We start from the raw sequence: 11,745 nt of genomic DNA, 5'->3' as shown, positions 1-11,745 counted from the left end.
CCATTTTCATCATGAACTTGGCACTATAAAGAGGAGGTTAAATCGAGACGATTATGTTGCAGAGGTTACGCACACTTCTATTTCGCCTTCAATTCTCGAGGTAGACCAAATAGCATCCTCTGTGCAGTATTAGTTATCTATCCGAGGATTTGCATCTTGTATTGGCTACAGATCCCGCCTGTTCACATGATGATACTTTTGGTAACTTCGCTTGTGTATTTGAGTCGTTAAGATTAAGCAGAAAAACTAACATCAAAGAATGATTTATGATACTGAATATAGGCCAATAAATCGACTGAAAAAAAAAATCTCGTCGAACAGACTTTGCAAATCGAACCGACCAATATTCTGCAGCCCATGGAAAGCGAAACTGCATCATTTTTCACCCCTTTCTCCCGTATCAAAAAATCGTGTCCGTGAAAAATTAATAATAAGGCATTCTTGCCTTCGATGGCAGCTAAATACAAAGCGATGTCTGACGGGGCAGAGTCTTGGGGATAACATCATTATCTTTCATTTTGATTTCTTGACACGTCGATGCGAGGAAAAAGATGATTGGAGCCATGGGAGGAGCCACAGTCCATAGGCGATGGCTGAAAACTGTTAGTGAAAGAGTCCTGAGCTGCCCGGCGGCGAATCTTGAAATCTATCAAGCCGCAGCCTGTAATTTACTGTATCGCGTAGAATCAAATCGATTCCCCCTCCGTCGCTCCGGTAAGTTCACTGTCAGAAAAAAATGAGCAGTATACGTGATTGCCAAGTAATCGACGCTGCCAAGCGGGTCGGAGAACCCCGGTCTTCGAGCACGCCAAAGGGCGGTGAGTCTTGAGATCCTGTCTCGAATTGAGGAGTTCTTCGTAACAAGCTCGCAGGGACTTCGCAATATTGCCAAGACAGTGCGGTTTTGTACATTATGATACCCAGCGATACGTGCGATGATTTTAATGTAGAAAAACAAGTAAGAATGCATTGAGAAACATGGGCGTACGAAAATAGGGGGCTAGGGGGGCCTGGCTTATTGAAAACAGAATCAGCTGCTGCCCCCCCCCCCAGAAATTCTGGATGGTGGTAAAAAACCTCAGTCGAAGATTTCTCTTAATGTAGAGTCTTAAATGAAAACACCGTGATCATTCAGTTAGTATTTTCTAAAATCTTCATCATGATAGCTTCAGAATGCATCCAAATAGTATCCATGATGTGCTCAATGCAAGAATTAAAAAGTATTTTGTGCTGAAAGTAAATAGAAGCGTAATTTCTCCGCAGACTTTGCGATGGGAAATCTGCGTCATAGAAGCCTCAAAATGCGTCAATGTTGATTTAAAATCTCCAAAATTCCCGCCCCCCTCCCTCTGAACTGGGAGATTATTCCATTACCCCCAGAACCCCCCTAGCAAGAGAGTTTGTCTTGATGCAGCGGTGGACTCTCAGGGTAGCGTTGGGATATCCCCCCATCACGGCCTCATCTTTAAGAGCTTTTCTGAGCTTTGGACTTGATTATAGAGATAATCAGTGGCACCATCGTGTTTCGCGCAAAATTTTGACACGAATCAGTACTTAAATCGCAAATTCCTGACTTATGCAAGAGCTCCATTCCTCAATCGCGTAAGTCATCATTTCTTCAGGAATTCGAATGATCGCACATGATTGTTTCCCCCTGGGATCTCCTTGACGGCAACCTGTTGGCTCTCCTCGATGGAAGGGGGTAACAACCCTAGCCTAGACCACCCTCTGTCTCAATTATACCGGGAGTACTCCGGGGTAGTAGGTGGGCGAGGGAGGGGGGAGGGGGCGTTGACGAATGGACCGGGTCTCAATTACACCTGCGCACGTAGTGGCGGGCCCCAGCGAGGCGTCATAACAGGTCCACCATCGCCATACCCACGCTCCGAGCCAACCCGTAATCGAGGAGTTAATGATCGGTGGAACCGCTGCGGGTTATGCAAGACGCAGATTGGCCACCGCGCGCCCGTCCACGCCGCAGACTCGGAGCCGAAGAGCGGCAGGTCGCTCACTCGGTAGGACGGAGCCTCGGCCGTCTCATCACTTTCGGTCGTGCGCACCTTCCCGAGTCGGAGTGCCGCTCAGATCATAGTTTCATCATCGTTGCCATCGCTTCGGGATCAGGGGGTAGCTAGAGTTCCTTCATACTGAGAGTCAAGACAATGTGAATCCATTTCTGATTGGTTCCCGTATTTTAGGCCTTCACAGTGTCACAAACGGGAATAAAGATTACATTTTCACCGATTGCAAAGATTATAATCTGAAATGAACCAGGGAATCACGGGTTCAGCATGGAACAAACGGAATGAGAGTAGGGGCGGAGAAAGGAATTTGAGAATGGGCCGATCAAAGATTACGAAAATCTGCCAATTTGTGTAATCTTTATTCCAGTTTGTGACATCCATGAGCCGAATTGTCTTGACTCTCAGTATAAAGGGACTCTAGGGGTAGCTAGAGGAGTACCGCCGTGATAGGGAAAAACGCCGCACGAGCCTATATACGTCGCCAGATTTAGTCCAATAAAAACCGAATTTTCTTGGAACATTGCGAACATTCTTCTTCAACATTTTCCGATAATTTTGTTCGCGATTTGATCTAAAACATCTGAAAATTTCAGGAAGAAATATGGATAACTGTCCTCAAACATGCTTTATACATCTGGAGAAATTAGGCAACTCTGGAATGTTCATACGGCGTTTTTCCTCAGCACGGCAGTAGAGGAGTAACATTCGGGACTTCGGGAGTCCACGAACAGGGTGTCTACTCCCTTGCCAAGGAAAAACGCTGTATGAACCCTCTCATGTTGCCAAACTTCCTTTGATAAAATAATAATTTACTGGCAAAGTTGTGAATATTTTCCCTCCAACTTTTCAGACAATATCGTTCGAACTTTGAGCTAAAATTTCCGATAATATCGAGGAAAAATATGCAGAACTTCCCTCTGGAATACACGTTTTATAAGAGGAAATTTGGCAACTTTCGAATGTTCACGGCCTTAGCACGGCAGTTCACTGGTTCAGAAGATCAGAAAAAGTACCGATTTTTCAAAGGCAATCCGGAAATACTGAAAAATTACGGAAATTCCTACAAAGTTCCGGAATGTTTTGCCTCATGCCACGGCTTTATGCGTTACGAGTGACTCTTATAATATTATGTAGCAGACTAAGAATTATTTTTCAGGTAATGCATTGAGACAGCGCAATAACAACCATGGCATTTTTTATGTTTCAGATCTGCGTGCTGACAGAAAAGATCCACGAGTTGGAGGCGAGGCTGAACGAGCAGCGAGAGACGATCGCTAGGCGGGAGGAAGAGCTGGAACACAAGACGCAACAGATCTGCAGGCTCGAGTCCAGGCAGCGCGACTATGACGATCTCAAGCGACAAATCAGGTAACCATTCTAACAGTCTCCTACATTCAAAGTTTCAAACAAGTACCCATGTGCTAAAACAGAACAGAGAATTTCATGAGATTTTCCTGTGAAATTATGCCGTAAAACATTGAAAATTTGACATTTAAGCCTATATATTTTAAAATTTATGAAACCCCTTGAAATTTCAAGATCGATATGAGCATGAATACTTAGTTTAGGACCGTCTTGGGGGGCGCACAAAAATGGGCCTCAAGAAGCACATTCTCAAAACTTTCATAAAAATTGAAATTAATGGAAAGAGGAAATTTTTCTTTCGGTTGTTTAAAACAAATTGTCTCTACTTGCTCTTCGGTTGATTTCACTCAAATATCCTGTCAAACACGACGGATGCCCCGCGCCTCCAATCTCTTAAGGTCCAGTTACACGATCAAATTGAGCCTCAATTGGCCTCTCATTGGTCGCATCCTCACCTCAGGTCTTTTTCCACCAATCAGAGCTTCAGTTTGACGGCTCAATTTGATCGCGTAACTGAACCTTAGAAATTCAAGATGAATGCGACGCGCAATCGACTCGACTGAGTCACGAAAGATGCTCCCCTGCTAAGCGAGAACCGCGTATATCCAGTGGGAACCCTATATAAATACGAGGTTTTTCCTAAGCCTGGCCCAGCTTGAGTCACGATAGATGTTCGCCTGCTACGCGAAAACCGCGTATATCCAGACGGAACCCTATATAGATCCGACGTTTTTCCTAAGCTGAGCCCAGCCTGAGTCACGATAGATATTCGCCTGCCAAGCGAAAACCGCGTATATCTATGTGGGAACCCCATATAAATACGATGTTTTTCCGAAGCTCGGCCGCGGGATCCCACACGAACACAACGAACGGGAGGTGTAAAATCGTAAACGGGTGACGTCACCGCTTGGGCGCGGTCTCCTTTGATGTAGACGTATTAATTGGAAGCCCTATCGGATAATTAAAATATCGTCGAAAATATTGGCGCGCCTCAGATCGATAGCCGACCACCGAATTATATATATCCTCCGCCCGCAAGAACTATTTCAAGTATGTGTCATCAACGTCGCGCGGGTGCAGTGCCCGCGGTCGCCGAAAATCCGCGACAATGCGGAAAAACGGACGCGACCATAGTTGCCAGATAGTGCTGGAAAATGATCTATTTCGCTTATTTAAGCACATTGAAAATACGCACATTTCATTGCGCAATCCGGCAACTTTGGACGCGACGGTTCGTCGCAATATTCCCGTGCGCAAGAAGAACGCCGTATGTTCACCTCGATGTTGCAAAAGTGCCCCTCAATGAGATCTTCATTTTTTAGGAATTTTATGAATATGTTCCTTGAAATTTTTCAGACATACTAGATTCTCTGTAAAATTTAAGGGCGTAGGATTTTTAATGACTTTATAACTCCTTGCATGTACTATTGAAGCGTGGCCTACGGACTACGACCATCGACATACGCTCTCGAAATAGTAAGGATAACCAGACATGTGCTAGCATTTACTATACACTTTTGGTGAATAAGGTTTAAGTCACAGTATTTGCTATCATAAAATCTGTCGGTAGATTCCATACTCATATCACTGTGCTTCGAACAATACCTACTTTTTTCAGTGTTGAGGAGCTGTCTTGGGGAAAAGAAAAAAATTCGCAAGCTTTTCGGAAAATTCCAATTTCTTCAAACTAAATTTGGCAACGTCCAAATGTCCATGCAGCGTTTTTGCTCAGCACGGTAGCGCAATAACGCATGGCATCGGGCTTTCCTTGTTAAAATAATTGTGCCCTCGCGCCTCCCCCCCCCCCCCGCCCCCCGTATCATTCCTAACCCCGGTTCTAAAGTTTATGCGTTCCTTTGAGGTGCCGATAACCGCGGTCGATGGAGCTAATTGATTGGCTAGGTGTGATGAATTATGTGGGCTCGAGCGATAACCTGTACAAATCAGTCTGTAAAGAAGGAGTTTCGATCGTTTTACGACTAGACAGTCAGCGGCATGTCCGCAATGCGCGGATCGCCGGGTCGAAGCCAGCAGCCGTTAAATTGGTGGCGTTTCAATCTCCTAGGTCTCGTGGAAAAAAGTGTGAGCTGAATTGCTCCATTATCTCAACGGGGCGATAAAATTTCGTAGTTTATCTACCATTGGATGAGTACATCCAAAAGCTATCGATCTACAATAGAAAGTCCGGTGCAGGTATAAATTTCTATTTACTCTAATTTATGAAAGGTCTTCGTTCATTATCTACACTACAAACTATACTATTTACCATCCCTTTATCCTCGATTAAGAATTCGTAGTTGCCCAACCATCGGCTGTATTAATAAGCAAACTGCCAAGCCACTTAAAAAGTCCGTTGCAGATAGACTTCTTTTGCGTAAATAGGTAGCCCAATAGACCTTACTTTATGATTTCTACTTGGAACTTCCACATAAAGTCTTTATGTCCTGCATGGATCTGAAACTGATCCTAATCTCCTGGAACACCGAACGAGAATTACGGCTGCATTCGCAGATTACGGAGTTACCGATTTCGAAAACTGCATTACATCTTTTTTTTTTTTTTTATCTTTACATCGCTTAAGTTTGCGATGAGAATATGTCGCTAGCATGCGGGATCCGCACCAAGCAATGCACTAATCGTCGTTCCCTCGCGAAAGAACGTAACTACATTTAAATGTTGCCAAATTTCCCTGGCAAATCGCGTTTGTGTCGGGAGAATCTTGGGAATTTCAAAATAAAAAAAATTGCATCGATTTTTCTTCTGGTCTCTTGCGAAAATCAGAACGATTTTGAACAAAAATTGCGCAGGTACAATCTTGTAAAAAATTAAATTTTTCGGGGTAACTTTGCAACGTTGGAATGGAGTTAGGTTCCTTCGTCCAGAAGACGACGAAATGTCATCGCTAAGATCGGAATGTCATCAGGAGCCCGGGCATTAAGGGACGCGGTCAAATTCGATGTGTAGAAATGCGTCTAGAAGTGTGAAGTATTCACATTCAGATTTTTTCCTCGCGAGGAAAGAAACAGATTCCGAAGTTGACCTACTCCTTTCGTTCGGAAACGTACTCTGAACTTTCGGGCGAATTTTGCGCGGCATTGCCGATTCGGGTCTCGAGCCCAATATTTTTGTGTAGAAAGAGACTTTGCCCGTTTTCAGGCTAGCTTTAAAGCATGTATGGGTACACATAGGACGGGTCACAAGTACAGAACTTTCGCAATTTCTCGGAACTTCGCTCGGAATTTCCAGCTATTTTCTTAATTTTCTCGGGATCGCGGGGTTTTTCATCAGTTTGACCGATTTTTTGATCAAAGTCTACGATTTTTTTATTTATTTTTTTTTTAAATCAAATTTAACAGTTTTTGGAGCGAGATCCGGGCGTATTACGCAATTTTTTTCCGAACTTTAGAAAGTCGGAATTAATATCGGGCACCCGGGAATCTTTGGTAGAATAGAACGGCAGCACTAAGATTTTTAGTATTAATACACTCCAAAAAATCCCCAGGGAAGGATTTCTGTCCTTATAAATTTTAACCTTCCTTTTGAAAAGGGCCTTTCAACTCAACAGGGATTAACTCAAGCATACATTCCTCATTCGAAAATACCATCAAAAAGGTTTCCCTCCCCCAAAATTTAATTTGTTTAGCTTCCTTTTCTAACTATACATGAAAAGTGTTTTTTTTTTTAAAAAAAAAATCGTTGTTTTCATCAGTTTGACCAATTATTTGATCAAATTTGATTATTTTTTCCTATCAAATTCAATAATCTTCAAAACCAGATCCGGGCGTACTTCACAAAAAAAAAAGTTTCACAATTTTCTTCAGAAGCTTTATAGGGATTGCCTAGCCGACCCCCCCCCCCCCCCCCCCGAATGACCTAACCGTTGTTTAGTCTAGCAACAGAGCACGGATTCTTGGCCGGAGTGAGGCGTCTCGATGACTCGAAGACCTGGTCCGTCGGGGAACGTGAGGAACGGGGAAAGGGAACGTGGGAATCGAATGCGGCCGATTGATCTGCCCCGCGCGCCGAGCTCGGACTTTCGGTGAATACTTCTCTTCGTCAAATTTTCGACCTCGGCGCCGCACAGTGGACCGAAAAGAGAAAAAATCTGAAATATGGGTGAAACTAAAACACATTCGTGACTGAGCATCTCGAGAGGGAGGTTCGGAGGCACAAAAACAATAATGTCTTATCTTTGAAGAACCTTCATAACATTTAGAGTTTTGAAGTTTTCAGAATTTTTGCACAATACTGAAGAAATTTTTATATTTTCAGCCTACATATGAGTACTTTCCCTCGAGTCAAGATTGATGCTACTTGAGGGTTGAGGGGCGTGAAGGACAAGGTACATAAGTGCAGTTTTTGCTATGTCGAGAAATACGTGTTTGAAGTTTCGGAATTACAGGGATCTTCACGACGGAAAGACGAATCAAACTGACTTTTCGATGCTTATAAATTGGAATTTGGAAGCGGATTTTTCACAAAATATGCATTAAAACTGGTTTTACTCGAAATTATTAATATCTCAATTTTTTTTTAAAAAAACTTCACTTAAGCGCCTTGTCCTCAAAACCCCTCATTTAAGCTACAAGGCATTTCAGAGATCGATAAAAAAAAACGGGTTCTTGCAATGCATTTTCGATTTGAGAAAATATCTGCAGCTGCAGTATGAAGCATACAACTATTTTAATTCTGCGGACGTGCGTGAGGTATTTCTCATACGTCAATCGGGTGTCTTTTTTTCAACTTTTAAACATTTTTAAAAGTTGTCACAGGTTAACGGATTGCGTGGCATGTAGAAATAGAGTGGTCATATCTAACGAAGTGCGCTAATATATTTGCTTTTTTTCTGCTTTCTTTCAGCAGCAGCAGCCTCCGAACACCAGAGCCGCATCAAGGCATCGAACCCTTAGTCCAAAAATCTTTAGAGTCAATTTTAGATAAAAGTAAATGTGAATCAAATTCAATACCTAAACGGCCAACGTGCAGTACCCCCACCGATTTATCAGGTAAGAATAAATTTCTCAGCCATCATCTGAATCGTATAAGTACTTGAGCTGTGGAAATGGGACACCCAACATGCTCAACTTACCAAGTCTATAAAATGTATCATACATATATGTGCCCTCTCATTCTCACCCTCCCCACCCCACTCATCCTCTGTTAGTCATACTTTGTCCTTCTTTTCATACATGCTTCTGTTTTATCCTTTCCCAAGACTGACCTGTACCTTTAGAACGGGAATAAGGGCGCCCTCCTAGAATACAAAAGTTGAAACTAACAGTTTCTGGCGAATTTATATTTGAATCGATGAAGTATCCTGCGGAATGCCGACATCTGATTCAGGCGGAGAGAAATTTGCGGTGGCTTTGTTCCAACGGAGATTGATTTCGCGAAAAATTCGGAGTGAACAACCTTCGAGACGCAAGCAGAACGACACCCACCCAATTAAGAGTGCCGATCATGAAAAGTGTCGATAACTGGTTTGCTTTAATTATCCTGCCCGTCTTTTTATTAAATTCTAAGAGTAATAGGAACTCGCACCGATTTCTGCAAGGGTCAATGTGCTCGCCAAATAATATCTGATGTGTGGAAAACTACAAAAACAATTCATTTTCCCTCTCGACTTTCACGTGAAAAATATTATCACGCGTCCGGAAAAGTAAGCGCTTTTCTGCGCAAAAAAGGAAAGGAAGAATAATTAACACTAATACAATACTGAGAGATTGCGCTCTAAGGTCCGCCATAAATTTTATCGCGGGTGTTCCGAAAGAATTTGATCAAAAAACAAAGCAATTTAAAATTTCTCTCACTTAGAAATCGACCTCCGAGACAAGACAATTCGGTTAGGTAATGAGCTAATGAGGCAGATCGTCAACAATTTGACTCTCCTGAACTTTTCTTCGAAGGAAAATGAATAATGGAGAAGTCCTAAAAACACCACATTTTAAAATTACTGATATAGGCTACCTTCCTCCCCCCCCCCCCGGTCTGTACAAGAGATCTTTATAATTTTGATTCTTTCCCTCTGTGCCACGACTAATCGGTTATTATAGTCAATTGGTAACGAGTGATAGGTGTCTAAGTTGGTATCTCTTGAGCAGATGCCGGACATTCTGAACCGACGGCGGTCAAAGAGAGTTAAGATTCAATTAGGAGTAAATCCGTTTTTATGATTCTTTTTTTCATCCTGCCCCTCTCATTCCTTCTCTGGATTTTTTATTCTTATTTTCCTTGCACGGTTCTCGGAGAAACAAGAGGTGTTTCAATGCGAGGGAGACTAAGCAATGATGACGGGGTTTTGAAACATCTGAAACGAACTATTAAACTTTGATTTCGATATTTTTAGACTTTGCAGATGGTCACTCGAACATCCTGGAATCAATCCGATTTAATCGAGTCTGGTCCACTTTGAGAAACTGAACACTTGCGAATAGACGCAAGAATCACTAGCGCTTCCTCAAAACTTTCCGAATCATTCGCGGAGTATTTTCCATTCCCAGCACTTGACTTTCCCGGGAAACTTTGATCCCTAATCCCGCAACAAGTTTTCCCATAACATATCGAGCTAAGAAACGTCCTTTCGCAATATTTATTAGATCTGTCAACAGAGTAGAGCGAGCAGATATCACAATAAAAAGATTGGCGTATTAAGAGTGTAAAATGATTCATTTATCACTGGAATTTTTATACCGTGGGACAGAGTCAACAACTTCTCGCGTTGAACACTCCACACGCACGCACACAGGACAGAGCTGCAAAGTGAAATTTCATGTATTGAATGATTCGAAATTTCTGCGAAATTTCATGGAGCTCTGTTTACGATGAATTTGTTTATACAGAGGGAAAATTAAGACTATGTATTCAGTTTCGTATGAAACTGAATACATAGTCTTAATTTTCCCTCTGCTTTCGATTTTTAAAAAAAAGAAGGGGGAAAAAAGGTCTGACGAAATTCCCTTCACCATTATTTCTATTAACAGATCCCCACGCAAAAGAGCATGCCATCAATTTTTGTTTTGCTCCTTCTTAATAGTGGCGAACTTCATTTTATTGGTGACCGGACAGAATTTTTCTCAATTTTATAGAAAGATCAGGGGTGGAACCAGCAAACTGGCAACACTGTTTTTCTCTATTTAAACCTATGTTAAATGATCGATTCTTGGAGGGGCACCTGGCCCCTCCAAGAATCGATACATATATATAGGTTTAAATGGAGAAAAACAGTGTTGCCAGTTTGCTGGTTCCGCCAATGAGAAAGATCTCAAATGACGTGCAGGCTTTCAGAAATCAACGATGTTTTTAAATAGACAATTTTTTCAATCACTCGTGAAAATTCATGTAATGCCAAACTTTAAAGAAATTTTAGGATATTTATTCTCATCACGATTCTGCAACCCTGTCATTCCTTGGGTTGATTTCAACGCGCCGTGCAATATCTTAAATCTCCTTCTATATAACATTTTCCAACAGTTGGTTGTTACGTCCAGTCGAATTAATCCGGGTTTGCGTTCATTTTTCCACGTCAAGAAACGGGATTCGGAGCGTTGGTTTTCGTATCCAACGGGAATTTCCATGTCTCTCAGCGTCACAGCACTGTGACTGTAACCCGCATCATTGGATGCAGGATTACCACGTCAGGAGAATTTACACTCACAGTCTTGTCATCGACTTTATGTCGGAGCGAGAAACATTTGGCCCCGTCTACCAGCGGGCTAATTATTGAAATTGATAGACAAAGCGATAGACAAAGAAGATACAGGGAGTATAGAGCGAATGTATTGGTTGAAGTGGATGGTTCTTATAGACTAAAGGAGAGGGTCTCTCGGGGGTTGCCGTTAGCTAATCTATCAACTACCTCCAATATCTATTGCAACCACACTGGGAAAAAAAACACTTTGGATCTAGAGTCCAGACTCTTAAAAACATCGACAAGAAAAAATACTCTTGATTCAATCAGATTTAAGCTTAAATCAAGAACCATAAGCCTCTTAATTTGAGCGGTTTTTTTTCTTTTGATTTAAGCTTAAATCTGATTGAATCAGGAGTCATTTTTCTTGTCAATGTTTTCAAGAGTCTTTTTTTTTTTTTTTTTTTTTCCAGTGCACCCGTTTCCAGCATTAGGATCCCTACATATACCTTTTGTCTTCTTTGTCTATAGCTGTGTCAATCAATTCCCCTAACGGGCTCGCAGACAGTCGAAATTCTCGTTGTGGTTCGTCCAACTGCGCCGTTCCTTCGAACTCGTTTCCACTAAATAAAATATAGTTCATCAAACGAGATTCGCAAAAGTTGGAGCGACGTTAAACGGATCCCAGAGAGAGGGTGGAACGGGCAGTCATCAGAATATTTTCCGCGA

At 42.2% G+C, this 11,745-nt stretch overlaps 1 protein-coding gene across 6 annotated transcripts in view; it reads left to right on the top strand.

The window, feature by feature from the left end:
- The window catches only part of LOC109040165 (homeobox protein, cut), a 157,587-nt gene that overhangs the window by 120,189 nt on the left and 25,653 nt on the right, over positions 1-11,745 (top strand). For 4 of the 6 annotated variants that reach the window (XM_072296667.1, XM_072296670.1, XM_072296666.1 and 1 more), the window contains exons 4-5: positions 3,232-3,392; positions 8,250-8,395. In XM_072296667.1, the coding sequence (XP_072152768.1) occupies positions 3,232-3,392; positions 8,250-8,395 (307 nt within the window). The remainder of the gene's footprint in view (positions 1-3,231; positions 3,393-8,249; positions 8,396-11,745) is intronic. The other 2 variants (XM_072296671.1, XM_072296669.1) reach the window with 2 other exon arrangements.

Source organism: Bemisia tabaci, chromosome 2, assembly GCF_918797505.1.
Source record: "Bemisia tabaci chromosome 2, PGI_BMITA_v3".
Lineage (NCBI taxonomy): Eukaryota > Metazoa > Arthropoda > Insecta > Hemiptera > Aleyrodidae > Bemisia > Bemisia tabaci.
The sequence above is the reverse complement of the archived record's forward strand: the minus strand, read 5'-3'. Positions and strand labels throughout refer to the sequence as shown.